Source organism: Halichoeres trimaculatus, unplaced genomic scaffold, assembly GCF_033239565.1.
Source record: "Halichoeres trimaculatus isolate MK-OKI-2021-1 unplaced genomic scaffold, fHalTri1.1 fHalTri1_scaffold_4, whole genome shotgun sequence".
In the NCBI taxonomy this organism is placed as follows: Eukaryota; Metazoa; Chordata; class Actinopteri; order Labriformes; family Labridae; genus Halichoeres; species Halichoeres trimaculatus.
The window spans coordinates 26,790,039-26,807,254 of record NW_027437182.1 but is presented as its reverse complement, the minus strand read 5'-3'; the positions used below and the strand labels follow the sequence as shown (position 1 = coordinate 26,807,254).

Here is a 17,216-nt window from a genome sequence, read left to right as displayed (position 1 = left end):
TTTACTCTTGACATTAAGGGGGAACGGTATACATTTGCCTGAACACAAGAAAAAAACTCTTCACAGAAGCGTAAGATCAAAGTGATTGTCCACTGCTGGACATTTAACTTAAAAGCATTCTGTATGTTATGTAGATCATTGATTGAAGCACATCTCCTATTTTCACTTGGCAGAGCTTCACTTCTGTAGCATCTTTTTGTATAAAAGAAACACCTTTTGAACCATTTGAATAAGGCCTAATAAGGTCATAAATAAATGACTGCTGAAGTATGAGCAAATGCCACACAAACAAGAGAAATGGATCATTTATGGAGTCTGTTATAGCTAGGGATGGCCAGATACTGATACCAGGTATCGGTATCGGGCTGATATCACCATTTTTTCAAGTTATCGGTACTCGTGAAGACTGCAGATGCCAGCAGCAGATACTCCAGGTAAAAAAAAATCTTAAATCGAGCAAGTCCTCCTCGCCACTAGATGCTGCTAATTGCTGCGGTTTAACACCACGGCAAAGTGCGCCAGGTCCTTTTCAGACAATATGAATGAACCAAGAAGAGTTAATAGCTAAACTTTTTTATTTTGCACTTTAGTTTCCTTTACAAAATACTTTAACTCTGACAGTTGTTAGTTTTATTGTGCACTTTATATATATATATATATATATATATATATATATATATATATATATATATATATATATATATATATATATTTCTTTTTAATATTGATCAAAAAAGTTCTAAATTTAGAGAGTTGTTTGTGTTTTATTTAGACTTAATGTCAGAGTGACTGTGCTGTCTTTGATCAAAATGATCTGTCACTGTTAATTGAAACTTTATGGTATCAAAAGTACTAGTTGTATCAGTACTCGGTATCAGTGAAAACTCAAAGAGGAGTACTGGTACTGGTATCAGCCAGCATAAAAAGTGGTATCGAACATCCCTAGTTTTAGCAATTGAAAATGTATAAAAATCCTTTTGGTGCCATTTTTGAGGGTGTAAAAGTCTTTTAAAGACACTTGCTAAGAATAAAACTCAAGAAATTATTGAAAGAATTATCATCAAACAAGGCTGCAAGCATAAAAAACAATGATAACTAAAACAGTTTCTACCAAAACAACTTTACCAAGACAGTACAGGAAATGATTGTCCTCCGTGCACACCTGTACTCATCTTTCCTTGGAGGACACTAAACTGCTGTCCCTGTCCACTAGCATCAGTGTAAAACCCTTCCACATGCTCTGCCATGGGGATTTGAGTGTAAAACTTCCAAGAGAGACCACAGCCAGCCCCCTCCCTCCCTTCTTAAAGAAGGCCCCTTTTCCTTGTCCCCCAAGACCTTCTCCTCCCTCCAAATCAACGCCGCCCCCCTCAGACCCCCCAACACAAAGCTCTTAGTGCAAACCCAGCACAGAAATCACAGCACACCATTCAATCATTGTTTTTTCCCCTCTCTCACCCCTTTTATGGTCCCACTAAAGGTTTTAGCCGGGCAGAGAAGGAGGGCTGTCACTGAGGAAACCTTAGCCCATTGATGAACTGACAGGAGCTGCCAGAATATGATCCTAATCCTGTTTCTAGCATTCTTTTAGCCCGCTGGCATCGCAATTCCTCCACACATTCTCTGAGCTGTCAACTAGGAAAATCCCTCTAATAGCGCATTGCCCAGATACACATCAAAGAGCTCCTGGAAACCTTCAGCGGCTTAGCTGCCATTGACTCACACACACACATACACACACACAGTTTTTCCCATTAACTTACACCCATATGATCTTTAAGAGCACACAAAACACAGACAGATTGACCACGTGTTTAAAGGCTATGCCTGAAAAAATCCTGAAGGTTTTTGGAAAAATTTGTGGCTTAATTGTTTTGGAACAGTGTAACCTGCCCTGTCCTCAACCAGCCTCCCCTCTCACCTCCTTCTCCTGTTGGACAGTGATATAATCTTTACAGTCAATGAGCAAGAAAGTGGGAAAAGAGCAGGAGAAAAACAGGTGTCTGAACTTTGCTGACTCCGGGAACCCTTTCAGTCCCATTTTATCTCATTCTATTCTTACTTAATCCATCGATATCCCAACCAGAGGTAATCTTCTTATGGCAAAGCATTCTGTTTCGGTGCAGCCAAACCTCGGCTGACAGGGTGGGGGAAGAGGAGAGCAGAAAGAGCGAGTGAAGGGTAGGTGGGTGGGATGTGGATTGGAGACTCTTTAGAGCCTGACACTGTGCTTCAGTCATTTCATTTAGGATTAGTTTTTCCACACTGGGTGAACAAGTGGCAGGTTTCCTCCATATGTGGCGTGTAAACCTCACCATCAGGGATGGTAGACCTCCTGTGTCTAAATTATGAACGGTTCATCAAGGCATCTTTTAAAATATTAACTACACTTTAAATTACTCTAAAAAGGTTTGGAGGTAATGAGCGTGGAAATCAAAAGTGTTTATGAAGTTTCAGTTTCCTGTCAGTTTGTCTCAGACGTGTTAGAAATCCAGAGAGGGACCAGACGGATTCGACACCCACTGATCTAATCCCTCTCCTTTGGCTCATTTCATTTTGCTGGAAACTTCTTTGAGGTGCTTATTTGCCTTTTTTGATGCTTATTTGTGAGACTGTTTTAAAATTCCTCTCAGCTTTTTGTCGCCTTTTACCAACACCAATTCAAAGATTCATAAATCTCTTAAACTTCTGGATATACAAAACTTTAGCTAAGACAACGAGTGATGCCACCAAAGCTAGTTTTGTGTTTGTCCTTTTCATAAAATCATTCTCCTTTACCTCCTTTTTAAATGTCTTCAGTATTTATTTTTTCTACTTTGATCGAAAAAGATCAAAGTAGAGAAATGGAAAAATGAGACACCAGTACCAGCAAATATTTTCAACCAACCACACTGAGAACAAGAGTCGTTCTTAAGTTTGATTTATTCCCTTGCATTAAACAGATAAATTACTTACATCTTAAACAATTGAGAAATACATGTTTTTAATCTACAGTGACATAATACATAAAGTACGGCCTGTGCGTCTTTCTGCTGAATATGCCGTCGGCTCAGAAAAGGTGACAACTCTGTTGAGTTCAACCCGGCACCCGATTGAACAAAATCTGACTGGGTTCATATTCAGTCACCGTGCGTCCTTTATTCCTCCCATAGGTCCCTCACTTAAAGCCAAAAGCCAAGAATAAAATTTAATGTTTCCTTTGAAATTCTTCACACAAAAGTAGACATGGAGTTACTCTTTAGCCAGACAGGTGAAGGCAAACACTGACGGATATTTACAACGCTCAATGGACTGTTGAATGCTGAGCTGAGTGCTGTTTCTCAAAACGAGGCGGGTAAAAAACACATTTGTCCGCGGATTGAAGTGAGTTATCTTAGCCTCTCTGATCTGAGATCTTCATTCTGGGTTTTGCAGCTGTAAGCCATGCTGCAGAGGGCTGCGTGCATGCATCGTTCACATTTAAGGGTTTAATATAGAATATTTCAAAATCTCATGTCTAACCTGGAAGAAAACCAACAGCTCAGTTGTTCAAGATCTCCTGCCTGGGCTTCACTCGAGGCTTCAATTACAACAGTTGGTTTTTCCAGCTGATTAAGAGGAGTTAAGAACAGAAGTCCTGTGATCCATCGGCTAAAAAGTCAAAAAAGGTTCAGCCGATGTTATAGTCGATTTGGATTCCTTGTTTTCATTGGGTCCTTGGTTTTTCTGCCTCCAGCAGACATGTTCTTTGTGATTTGGTTGCTCGGCATGGTAAGCTGCATGCTGTTACGGTGACAACATAGAATGACATAATGGAAACCCAGGGACCAAAACTGGAAGAATGTGTGTAAAAACACACTTTAAGATTATATGTGCGCCTAAATTAAAATAGATCTGTCAGTCCTGCTGCTTTGGTTTTGGGGATGGGTTCATTGGAAACACAGAAACAGCAAATGAAACATTTGTGTTGGCGTAGATCTGTAGTTTGGATTATTTTGGTCTTTGCAGTGAAGTGCATGTCATCATGAGCTTCACCAGAGTTTCATCTAGTATTTTCTTTCAAGCTCTATTGGAGCGTTTTGGTCAGATACACGTTTGCAGACAGGAAAAAGGTGGAGTGGCCTCAGGTGGAAAGGACCCATGATTGGTAGGTAAAGTCCTGACTTGAGAGTGAACATGAACACTGGGTAGTCTGAGGTTCAGTTAGGGAGTGTGTCCAGACCCAGTGAGGCTGCGTGCTGCTTGGCCCTCAGACGCAGGTTCTCGATGCTGGTGGTCTTACTGTTGAGGCTCCCGGGCAGGCTGCCTGGCGCCGCCTGCAGCAGCGGGCTGTTCCACACCTGCTGGGCCTGCGAGAGGGTCTGATAGTAGGACTGACAGGGCAACGAACTCAGCGGGGACGGCATGTTGACGTTCATGCCCAGGTAGGGCAGAGAGGACGGTGTGCTCATGTCAAAGGACGGGTAGTGCACCAGGTTGTTGGTGGCGGCCATGTGCTGCCGAAACTGCTCCTGCAGGCGGAAGAGACTGAGAGGAGACGAAGCGTAGGAGTTGCTTTGTGGCAATCCAGTGGTTGTGCTGCTGGAGGGGGGCAAGGTAGGGGAGCTCAGGGGAGAGTCTGAGGAACAAGAAGAAGTACAGGGTGTTAGCACATTTTATTCTGAAAAATGTGTGTTCTCTAGGATTGATGTAAAAGTCAACAGAAATATGAATCAGTCAATCAGGTATATCTGATGTTAGTTTCATCAGTTAAGGGATAAAAAGGGAAAGAGCAGTGATTTTTACCTGATGTAGGGCTCATTCTTTTGCATGAAGGGGAACTGCTCCTCGGCTGCACTCCCCCCTCCACCTGCGTGTCCTCCCTCATCTTCCCTCTCGTCTCCCCTCTCATTTCGTCCTCCTCTCTGTCAGCACTATCTTCCGCTGCTGACTCGCTGTCGGATGGCTCTGGGGAGGTGACATTCACTTCCACACTCATCTCTCCAGGCTGCGGCCGAGCAGCTGCCAGCCTCTCTGTCTCTGAGTGACATGAGGAGGAGGAGGAGGGAGGGGGAGGAGTGCGGGCCTCTGCAGCCTGTGTGGTGCTGCTGGTGTTGGTGGTGTTGAGGTCGGTCTTTGGGTCGTCTGTGGAGCCCTCTGCGGGGCCGGACGTCTCTTTCTGCTTCTGGAGCTGCTCTTTCTGCAGGCTGCGCTGCTTCTTACGAAACTTTGCTCGTCTGTTTTTGAACCAGACCTGGAAAGATCAAAAAGATCAACACACTGGTTGAAGATGAACAGTTTAGCAGACCATGCTTTAACATGTGGTACCTGCTTTGTCTGCACCTTGTAAAACCACTTTAAATGCTAGACGCCTTTAGGTACAACTTATCAACTTAAAGGCTAATTTCATTTTCAGGGGGTTTACCTGAACACGTGCCTCAGGTAGGTTGGTGCACATGGCCAGGCGTTCACGCATCACCACATCTGGGTAGTGGGTTTTCTGAAACGTTTTCTCCAGGGCCTCCAGCTGCTGGGCAGTGAATGCTGTCCGACTGCGCCTCTGCTTTCGGTGCTGGGAGCCATACCGGGCCTCAAGGATAATGTCTTGAAATGTACAACCGTTGAGAGACAAGAGAACATTCCCAGTTTAATTGAAATACAGTGAATGCTTACTGAAAAAAAATATTGAGTTGTAACATAAACATTAGATCACAAAATAAGCAACTGCTTCCTACCAGCCAGCCGCTCTGCTAAAGTGAGGGCATGCACTGAGGGCCTGTAGTCCGGCGCGTGCTGGGCCTGTTGCGCCGCCTGCTGGTGGAGGTTGTACATGGCGCTCAGTGAGTTCATGGCGTGCAGCGAGTAGCCGTTCACCCCGTAGTGCTGCATGACCGGAAAGCTGTATGCACAGAGGAAAACAGGCCGTGAGTGTCGAGGCCAAAATTACATGCAGAACTCAACTATCAGAACAATGTTATTTTTCATTGTTATTCATTTGTTTAAAAATCCGAAAACTGGAAGAGTTTATATTCGTCATTGTCACAACCTGGAGGAGGCAACAGGTTCAGCCTGTCGACATTTATTAGCTCCAGCGGAGGAATTTAGGATTTGTTTTAAATCAAATAATAATCAAGCACATGGGTAAGAAATGTTAAAAAAAAAAAAAAAAAAAAAGGTTACCAATTTGGTGACGCGTTGAGCCCTGTTAAATAGGAGTTAGGCCTGCGACTTAAAGAAAGTGTTATTTTTTATATAGCTGCAGTCAGAATTTTTGAAGAATTTAAAAATATTGGTGTGGAAAATGTATTTCATTGTTAAATCAGTGCATATTTTCAGGGGGGAATGGTTAACAGAATACGCAACAGAACATAAAAAAAATACTTGCTACTATTTTTAATGATCGAAAAAAAAGTAGAGTGGATAATTTGGTCTTGGTATGTTCGCATTACTATAAAAATGTATTATAAGATAGTATTCACGTTATAAAATATAACAGCCTTTTCGTTAAAAAAAAAAAAAAAAGCAAAACCACGTTTTAGAAATGTGCAAGTATATTTTTGTCCTGTGTCATTTTTGCAATATTTTCGTTTATTTGTGGAGACATTTAATACACAACGTCTCATCTCAGATTTCTAGTTCAGTTTTCACTCTGTTGTGATATAGGCTACCATAACCTGTTTTATTATAATCAGTTTACTGTGGTAATTAATTATTTTTAACACTGGGGTTAAGTTTGAAGAGTTTTCTTTTAATCTCTTTGAAGCATATTTAACCATTCAGGGCTTTTTTTTCTCGTTAGGCCACGCTACACTCGCAGGTTCCGTCAGAGGAGTTTTTAATCATTCTGAAATAACTGTTTAAATCTCGACAGACTGGGCTGACACCAGCTGAGAAAACATTTTTATTTCGCTCCCCGAGAGTTTGACTCGCGCATAGACCGTTTATTTCAATCTGTGGCGGGTCCCTGCAGGTCGCTTTCTGGCGCCTGGGGGCTCACCGAGACGTGTGACAGGTCTTCGGTGAAATATGCACGCGTGATCCCAGTGGGCTCCTGTCTGATGTGGGTGCAAATAGGTTCCAAGTACACAGGCTATTAATTTATCATCAAGCCTGACACTGCGAAGATGTGTGTGTTATTCTGAAGGCTAGAAATGTGTGACTAATGCAATAATTTATTTTTCTACAGTGACTATAGTCTGCTCCGTTGTGTTATTTCACCAAATCGGCCTCTAGCTGGATTTGTGTAATCTGTTCGTTTTATTTAATCTGCAGCTGAAAATTTAAACATAACACTGTTTTGTCAGGACATTGTCCCCCAGCCCCGGGCTCTGCTTAAAGCCTAATTATGTTAATTACCGTGAATTGATGAGTTACACCGCGTTTACTAAAGGCTGCTTCAGGCCAGAGCTCCGCGTACATGGCGTCAATTCAGCAGCAGACAAGGAAAATATGAGGATGATTTTTAGGTTAGTTAATTATCAATTCGAAGTTTAACAATAAAAGGAGCTGTTTTATTGTGGCATCACAGGGCTACAGCCTGCCAGAGCGATAATTTGTCTGTCACGAGTTTTCTGCTGGTTGTTTAAACCAAACAAGCCAGATCTGTACACTTTTTATCCATAAAACCGAACAAAACAAAAACACGGTGTTGACACATTTTAATGCAGGTAAGGACCCATGTTTCGCTTTCGGAACCGACGTTTCGTGGGACATGCAGCTGGATAAGACTAAAACCCTGTAATTTTATCGAAAAAGAAATTGTACTTTATAAACAAAAGATTAAAAGGGAAATCTTACATTTCATTTTAATGCTTAATGTCTGTAGAAATATAATTTCACCGTGAAGCACACAAACTTCTTACCTCTCTTTTCTCTGCGGGTCTGAAGCGAGAAGTCCCAAAAAGCGGCCAAAATATTTTCCTCTCAAATCTTCTCCAAAGTCCCCGGATGGTTGTTCATTTTTTCATATCAAAATATAAACTTCATTTATGTTTAAAGTCCAGAGAGTATCCTGGCATGCACCGCTCCGTGCTCCGGCTCGCCCCTCTTTCTCTTTCTCTGTCTCTGTGGATGTGGATGTGGGAGGATGCTGAGCTGCCATCTCTCGGCCTTTAAAGCGCTCCGGGTGGGGTCACCGGGCCGCTCACACGCTCCTTCTCTGTGCCAATCACATCGCTTTCCTCCTCCACCCTCCTCCTCCTCCACATTACTCCGCACCTCGGACTGGATTCTTCTTCTGCGTGCGAAGTGCCGACTTCACCGTGTTTATTTCTGCTGTGGAGGAAATACAAAACTTTTGTAATCCATATTATACACAGCCCGAACAATATTTTCTTTTGGTCACAGATGACTGTTTTTATTCTCTTTGTTTTGTTCTTAATGTACTGCATACAGTTATTTTATCTTTAACAAGATGCAGACCTGATCAGCCCTGATGCTTTTATAACTGCATATTAAATATTAGTGCAAAAATATCAAATTCAAAACAATGTTAGTCTTATTATTTTTATCACTTCTATTATTTAATTTTTCTTAGATATGCAATTGAAGCTATAGTCAAGTTCAAAGAGCACATCCTCCCTATTTTTTATTTTATTTTTGTTATCCTCAAATATTTATTCTAAATGTTATTTTATGCTATTTTCTTCATTAAGACAGTAGTTGTAGTTTCCCTACATTGAAATACTTTTGAAAACAAATAAATGAGAAAAGGACCATAGTTGGGTTATTGCATGTTTTAATTCATACCTGGGAAAATAAAAATAAAAATTAAAAAAAAGGATATGCACCAGTAGATCACCAGTTTGTCAAAGAATCTTGCACTTCTTTATTTGCAAAGGAAACTCTTACTCACAAAATACACAAATTCTTCTAAAATGGTCCAAAAGAGTTTAATTAAATGATATGCAAATGGCAAGTGATGGCCTGTACCACTTCTTTGCAGCTCCTTGTGCACAGTGACTTTCAGGTTAATTCTGTGCTTTAATTTTATTTTCCCTCAGCCTTGGTTTGACTGCATGTTTTGGTGGGAATGCAGCTGAGATGGAGAGATGCAGGCTGGGCTCCACTCCTGCCTCCAGCAGCTCCCCGGCCCCAAGGGATTTAGGTTAGGATTGGGTAGACAAGACGCCATTTCACCCTCCAAAAAAATGTCTTAAAATGACTGCTGGTAAGAGGATTAAAACAATAATGCCCCTCTCTTCTTCAAGGTTTTTAGAAAAGATTTCTTCTCCCGAGGAAAAACCGTTTAGGCTGGAATTAAGGGCAGCGGAAAGTAGCCTTTTAATGTAAAGCTTGCATATTTTGTTGAATTTTCTCAGAGAGAGTGAGGGAGAGTGAGGCAAGGTGGGATAAGGGGGTTAAAATCCTAAACTCAATTTGATCTCTGGCCCTATTCATCTGCTGAACTCCAGAGTCCTGACAACAGCCAGTGCACAACGTGAAATGTGTCTCATATTTGTCCACAAGTTCCCATTTTCTCTGTCATCAAGTATTGCCCTCATTTTTCTCAGCTGCTTCTCACAAAATCAAAAGTATGCCAAAAAAATAAATAAATAAAATAAGATTTTAGTGGACATTGAAAGCAACAAGTGGTTACAAGAACACAATCAATGTTGAGTCATCACAAATTGAAATAAATCTCAAACTTCAGGTTTCATCACACTTGTTTTTCATTGAGGCTGTATCTTTCCTCTTTTTTATTTTTGACAGTTACGCTGCAGAGCTTTGGCCACAGAGGAGCTGAAAAAGAAATGGGATTAACTTGTGAACGGATGGAAATAAGAACTTAAACTGGAGGTAAATCTGGCCAGTGTCTCTTTGTGGGAACCGTTTCTAAAGCAATTAAAGCGAGAAGGAATTCCTCTCAGCTGCTCTTCCTCAAATCAGCTTTTTTACGGAACTTAATGTGGGCTGATGTCCAGCACGGCTGAGGGCTTTAATGCAAGTGTCAGAGGGCCTGCTATTAGAGGCGTATTAGGCCAGTGGAGCGGCGACCTGTCTGGACCATGCAGCAGACTCACACACTGACTCAGGTCTTACACTTTGTCAGTTATGATGACTGGTTCAGGTAAAAAGTAGCAATGCGCACATCAACCATATTGCACAAAGAGTTTTCTTGTAATCTTACTCACAGCAGAGTTAAGTTCTCATTAGCTCCAGACTGACTTCATATTTAAAAAGTAAGTTAAGTGGGAAAAAACACATCTTTAAAGCCTATTATTACCAAATATAACTGTTTAGCATGTTCAAATTTACAAGAAAAAGGAGGAGGGTGTACAAAAGAGAGCTGACATCAAAATAAAATCATAATAGGAGGTTGATTGAAGCATTTTTGCTGGATGTTGCCTTTTAACAGAGTATTTCTTATATAAAATTTGTGCACACTTTTCTTTATAAGCTGTTTTGTCTCTTGCAGATGAAGCAATGCCGGGAAATGTCCAGATTTGCTAAACCTTGTGGTTACGTCACCATATGTGCTGCACAAAGAGAAGGTAAAAAATCAATGCAAAGCTTTATGAAGCAAGAGGAAGCAGCTAATCTGGATCTTGTGGAAACTGCAACCCATAAAACTTTTGAGAAGCCTTTAACAGTAACAGTCTGATAAAATTGTAATGTCACGTTTCAGACCATTAATAGACTAATTATTGCTGCTGTTTAAACTTTTCAGCCTCTTCCTCTGCAGAACATTTCTGGTAGTTTTGAGGCCCAATCATTGCACAGCATACTCTTGTGTTTGTTTACTGTCTCCTCAGTGCTCCTCCTCTTCAACACCTTCAGGATCTCTGAGATGCTCGCTACAGGCTAACTTTCTAAACCCCAAATTCATCTCAGCTTTCTGTGGATTTCATCGCTGCATTCATTGTTCTCTGCACTCGCGCTGCATTCAGGCTTTATCGTGTTAAAGCCTCCTCTCAGATCTGAGTTATCGTCTTTGCTCTCAATCATCCTCTCGCCTGCTTTCTGAATATCAAAACTTTATCCCTGCATCAGGACTTTGGCTGCCTGAATCAAAGCTCAGCCGAGGGAAGCTGCAGAGATTTATAAATCATGTTCAGTTTCTAATCAGGTTTATAACGCATGAAGGTTTGTAATTTTACCCCTCAAATGGCTCCCGATATTTCCAAGTGGCGTTTTACATCAACTCGAGGAGAAAGTTGATGCCTTCAGCCTTCAGAGCCCATTAACTTTTATCATTAGGTTTCTTTAACTTCATGAATATATTAGGTTTCAATCCAGCTGCTCCGGCCTGCACATGCTCTTAGTCAAGGTTAGCTTGTGCTCATTTGGGTGAAATTAATCATTTTGATGTATGGTTGAGAACTGACTGCTTTCTTGGGACTTGTGTGACTGGAGTAACAAAGCAACTTGCCATTAGCAATCCTCAAGCTGTGTCTAAGCGGGGCATTCGCTCCTAAGACTTCCCCCATTTGTGTTGGCTAACCTGATTTATAGAGACAGATCTCTGGCTTCAGATGCCTCTACTTCCTTACTTTACATCCATTAATGATCGTGCCAAAGGATGGTTCTCACAGCCCCCTTTTTACACGTATACACCACCCCAGCATCACACTGATAGTGTCAACACTGTTATTCCTTGTGAAGCTCCTGTTAGTGGTTTTCAGTTGATTATGAAACAGACTAAGTTCCTCTTTATGATCAGTAAAACAGGGCTGATCATTCTTGTGAAGTTATTTTACTCTTCAAAGCTACAGGAGTTATCAGTCTCTTCAGAAACTGCCATCACTAACTTTAATTTTCAAATGCAAATTAAACACTGCTAACACATTGAGGGGATATAATCTATGAGAAAACACAACTTACACATTTACATAACAAGATAAGGTAAGAAATTAAAGTCAGTACTTTAACCCCTAGGTGGGCCACAGACAACACAAATAAAAAGTTTCTTTATAACTTTAAAATCACCAAAGCCAAACTTTGAAAATGAACAGTATGAACGAATGAAGGCTATCATTCTTACCGTGGCATTGCCGATAACAAGCCTCTAAGTTAAGTTCTTTTCTTTCCCACAAATTTACCTGTTCAAAGTCAAGTCATTCAAATAGTTTATATGATTTAAATAGAAAAGAAACAGGGTAATAATATTTATGACAAAACCTTTTGATTATTTTTTACTAGGTTTGAAGCAACAGTTTAACCTTTGAAGATAAAAATGTACTAAAGCTTTTCACTGACCATGTTGGCAACACATGGCTAATCTGAGCATACAGGCATGGTGCAGTAATAGCAGTTATTTGGAGTGACACTCCCAGACTTGCTCTCCAGTTAGCACTGGATGGTGCCTCACCAACATTTCTCTGGAAGTTGAGCACCCCAGCTTCTCATTAGCTTGTCACCAACTAAGTCCGCATCTTGATTTTTAACTAACAGTGTACTGTGGATAAATCAGAGCTATTACCACAACAGTATATTGCTGCTTTTTGAAACATCTGTTCAAACTATGACAGTATATTGGGAAAAAGCTGCCCAACTTGTTGACCAGAAGACCAAAACAATCAGCTGAAATATGCTCAAACAGTCTGTATCGCTGAGGGTGTTTTTTTTTTCTTTTTGTTTAGTTCAGTTTAATTTAGTTTTTCTTTCATTATCAGTTGCACATCTCATGTAGCTGTCACTTTTACAGTGTTAGCTGACTGTGATAGCTTCACACAGTGTGGTTCAAACTGCAAGATTGTGACTCATAAAGTACCATTCATCAGACAATCTTAACATTATTTAGATTTGTCATTTTAAGCATTTACAGCTAAATCACATAATATAGGATAAACTATACTTACTACATAGTTTTAATGAATTACTGTGTAATGTGACAATTTTCTACCATGCTGTTAACTATCACAGACAAGTTGCCTTGGCAAATGTGTTTTTAAAGATGTTAATTTGTTTCTCCTTTTTTTAAATACATCTGGATTGTCATGATTCATGGTTGCTAGGCGCCGCCCTGTTGGCTATGGCGGCCTTTTGCAGCAGCTTTCTCTTCTTTGTTCATTTCTTGTAATTTCTTCGTCTCTTTTTTGTAATCTTTGTATTTGGAGTGGATCATTACTTTGTATGGCTCTTTTGTTGGTCATTGACACCAAACTTTTTGTGGCTTAAGTGATATTTTTACTACTTTTCCTCCTGTGTTTGTCTGGAGATCCTACATGTAACCATGGCTGCATTGTTTACATGTGAACAGCTGTTAGCAGCCTGTAGCTTGTCAATGCTAACTGGTGTAAGGCCTGATGTCTTCCCACAAGGTAAGGAGAAGGAGGTGAGAATGACGTGCTGGTTCTCAGGTGTGAGCTAAGAAGTGACGACATGGACCTGTCCTTCCAGCCATCGTTATTGGGAACGTAAGCTCTATCTCCAATAAGATGGATGAGCTAGCTGTGCTAACCCAGCAACAGAGGGAATACCAGAGGGCAGAGTAGCATCATGCTATTCACAGACATGGCTAACGGAGCTAACATCAGACGCCAACGCCACATTGGAAGTGCTTCACCTGCTGTGATCAGACAGGATCCAGGAGACAGAGATGGAGCATGACTGAAGAAGCTCAGTCCTGGACCCTGTGGAGGTGGAGGCTGGCTGAACTGGAGAATGATGAACAAGCTGTCATCATCTATTTTCTTATGGACCTTTTTGCACTTTCTCTACACTTTCTTACTTTTGTTTTCTTGATTGCTGCTGTGACTTCAATTTTGTTGTACTTGTTACAATGACAAAAAAGTTCTATTCATATTCATTCCATGCAGCCAGCCAGTAGAGGAACATTACATGAAATCATTTTATTTATCTTCTACGGAAGCTTATTGCTGCTGCGCTAGAAAAAAAAAGAAAAAGAAAAAAAAAAGTATCAATATGATGTTACAACATAATAAGTTCCACGATACAATGTGATAAGTTTCTTGTTGTAGCCCAATACTGCATTATCACATGACGTGATTACTTATATTCTTATATAATTGTTGGACTTACATTGTTCATTTGATTGACAAAAAATACCGTGATCATTTAGCATGTTGTTTTGTAATAATTCCATATCACGTCATAATGTGAAACGTGACACAGATGAAGGTTTTTTTCACCTTACCAGCAAGAAAAAAATTACAAATTATCATAATGCTCTTTATTTTCTTTTAAATAATAGTTTAGTCCTCTATGTGAACAGAGAATCTATGCAATGAGGCCAAGATGAACTTTGCAAACTCTTCTCATCATGAAGCATACAGTATCGTGAAGCAGAGAGCTCTACGATGTCTTTTATTACCTCTTAGGACAGTGTGAACATGCAGATGTTGTATGTACATCTTGCTGACTTCCAGTAGTTTTTCATACTCATTGATAAAGTTTAATTTTTGGTCTAATGTAGCTTCAGAAACTGGGCATTTGACTCATAATGGAAAGATCAAAGTCTTTGCACACAAATCTCCATGTCACTCATTGTTCTTTTGTAATCAAACCTTGAGGCCTACGTTGCCCACAATGCAACTGAACTGACTGATTTAGCGAGAGTTTTCAGTGTGTTGTGTTACATACAGCCTTAAAGGCCTTGAGCTGCAAGCCTTAAGAAAAAAACAACACTTCCTTGTAATTCAACAGCCACACATTTCAACCAACAATTTAAAATGCACTTTGTTCCTGTGATGTTGCCTTAAGTTACATAGTTTGAGGATAATCGCAAGACTCTGGAGCCACCAAAGGCCTTATTTACTGTTTTTTTTGGATGTGTCAAATCAACATTCTTTAATGTTTTTGTTTTTTTTAATTACTCAAAACTTTTCACATCAGCTCTTTAGTAGAAAGTGATGTTCAAAGATTAAAAAAGTAGGACAGCAAAACAGTATTTCTGTAACCACAAGTTGTTCACTTTCACTATTGTTGGTCCTTGTGTGATGGTGTAGACACTGCACACCATGCTGCAGCCAGGGCCGCTCCTCTGAACGGTTTCTCTGGCAGACTTGACATATCGAGGTTGGCAGGTTTGTTTCCTCCCTCTTTCTCAGAGCTGCTCTTTGGTTGTGCCCCTCAGGCTGCGGCCCAGCACAAGGGTTCCTATTGTCAGGGCCTAATCCAGAGGCTACACAGCTTTAGCAACATGGTGGGATAAAAGCCCATCAAACCACTACTTTATGGGGGCAAATCTTTCCTAATCCCTCGCTTTATCTAAACAAAAGGAGAGAAACAAGAGGATAGAAAGAAATTGTGCAGACACAGGGCACGACTGGGAGCTAAGATGCAAAGAAGTAGTTTCACTGGAGAAGCTAACCATTTTTGACAGGCTTTCACTAAAGGACTGACAAAAAACGGACACCAGGATTCTAAAAAGGGCCGTATAGGGTCTTTTTCTCTTTTCTGGAGTTAAGCCTTAAGATCCTTGGAGGGATATGTCGAAATTAGTGAGATTAAATTCAAAAACCTGAACTATTAAGAGGACTTGGCAGGGGGCACCTGTCAGTTTTGGATACTATAAAAAATAGGTTCACTAGGATTTCGTAAACAAGCAAAAACGGTGTGATCTTAGATCTATTCTTTGCTCGTCTCTTAGAGAAGGGAAAGTGAGTATGGGAATTACCCTGTCCCACCTCATACAGCACTGAGACAATCTCCTCCATCACACCAACTGTGCTACACTGACCTGTGCCCATCCAAAATTTAATCTGAAGAAGGCCCAAGTCAGTGAGAGGCTGTACAAAGACACTGACTGACAGCTACAAATTGGGCTTTTCATTTAATGTCCGAGTCTAGGTTCAAGTGTGACCATACTGTTACTCCTTTATAAATTAAAGGACTTTGTTACTCGATGTTTCCGTGTGTGTGTGTGTGTGTGTGTGTGTGTGTGTGTGTGTGTGTGTGTGTGTGTGTGTGTGTGTGTGTGTGTGTGTGTGTGTGTGTGTGTGTGTGTGTGTGTGTGTGTGTGTTTCCCTGACAGATCCCCTGACCCCATTTCATGTCATCTGCCAATTCCAATTTCTATCTTTGCTCTGTGGCAACTCTCATCGAATCCCAAGAGTCACATCTGCAAATGACTCTGTGAGTTAGAGGCTCCATTTTCTGCCACAGCCCAAATGCACCACAAGAGGACCATTTGGAGCCAGGCGGCCACAGAGCTGAGCAGAGATTGAGAACAAGCCAGTTTGTTCTGGCTCTATATGAACATAAACCACCACAGCCGGGGGGCTTTCAGAGTCTTTCTCGGCCTCTCAGGTACATGAACAGAAACAAATGGACATACAAAGGTAGTCATAATTCACCACCTGATGGTACATATGCACACATGTAAGCACACAACAAAGTCTTGGCTTTTCAACTATCAACTTTTTCATGATTTAATTGTGATGCTACAGACTGATTCAATTAGCATTACAGTTTTAATATTTGTCTGAGAGCACGCCCCCTGCTGGTCTGTGTGGGTGCTTCCTGAATAGGGTAATTAAGAGATAATAGGCTGGGGATGCTCGTCAGGGACTGGGTGATTAGTGATTCATTACATGAGCTTAGAAGGAGGAAGAAGAGCAAAGGGAAGTGGTTGGGTTTTGGTTGGGGGTTTACCGGAACAGCCTGACAAATTACCAATGGATTTATTCTGAGTAATTAACTATCACCCTGGGAAAGGGCTGGGACCATGCCTATCAGTAACCCACCGCAGTAACCATCTGTAAAGTCTCCCACTCATCAGGCTACTTCTGTGTTTTTTTTCCTGTGTTAAAGGCAAATATTCTATGGATGCAAAAATTCATTTTGCATGAAACATTCATAGTTCTCTAGACAAGTGAGAAAAAGTACTGTGGTTTTTCTCACACTTTATTTATTGTCTGTTTATGGCACCTAAGTCAGGGAAAATGTGCTATTAAGCATCTATTTGTGTCAGATGTTTGAGCTGTTGGCAGACGTAAAACTAGCAGTGACAACTGTTCACTCTGCAAAGTGTTTTTTCTATTAGTTTCTAAAAGATTTACTTTTTTAAAGCTCCTGTGAGGAGTTTTTAGCTGATTGTGAAACGGACTAAAATAATTATGGTTAACTCCTAATGAAAGAAAATGCTAAGGTAAAATTAAAACAGCATGATTCTTTATGGTTATTGTTAATGTCTTAAGCCTCAGGTCAGGGTAGGTGTCAGTTGAAGTTATGAAAGCCTTCGACAGCCTTCATTCTCCAGAGCAATGACTGTTTGACCCTGTTATTATAATTATTATTTTAATCATTATTATTATTATTATAATTTTTATTTCCCTTCTTCTTATTATTGTTTT

At 40.6% G+C, this 17,216-nt stretch overlaps 1 protein-coding gene across 2 annotated transcripts; it reads right to left on the bottom strand.

The window, feature by feature from the left end:
* Positions 1-2,911: 2,911 nt before the first annotated feature.
* Positions 2,912-8,140, bottom strand: LOC141789052 (diencephalon/mesencephalon homeobox protein 1-A-like). Of its 2 annotated transcripts, none has more exons than XM_074668333.1 (5): positions 7,821-8,140; positions 5,695-5,857; positions 5,384-5,578; positions 4,765-5,212; positions 2,912-4,597 (listed from the first exon to the last, which is right to left on the bottom strand). In XM_074668333.1, the coding sequence occupies exons 2-5, from the start codon at positions 5,845-5,847 to the stop codon at positions 4,179-4,181; spliced, it is 1,215 nt and encodes a 404-aa protein (XP_074524434.1). In that variant the 5' UTR covers positions 5,848-5,857; positions 7,821-8,140; the 3' UTR covers positions 2,912-4,178. The 2 variants fall into 2 exon arrangements, with proteins under 2 accessions (XP_074524434.1, XP_074524435.1); XM_074668334.1 differs by having other exon boundaries at positions 5,384-5,562; positions 5,694-5,857; positions 7,821-8,137.
* Positions 8,141-17,216: the final 9,076 nt, after the last annotated feature.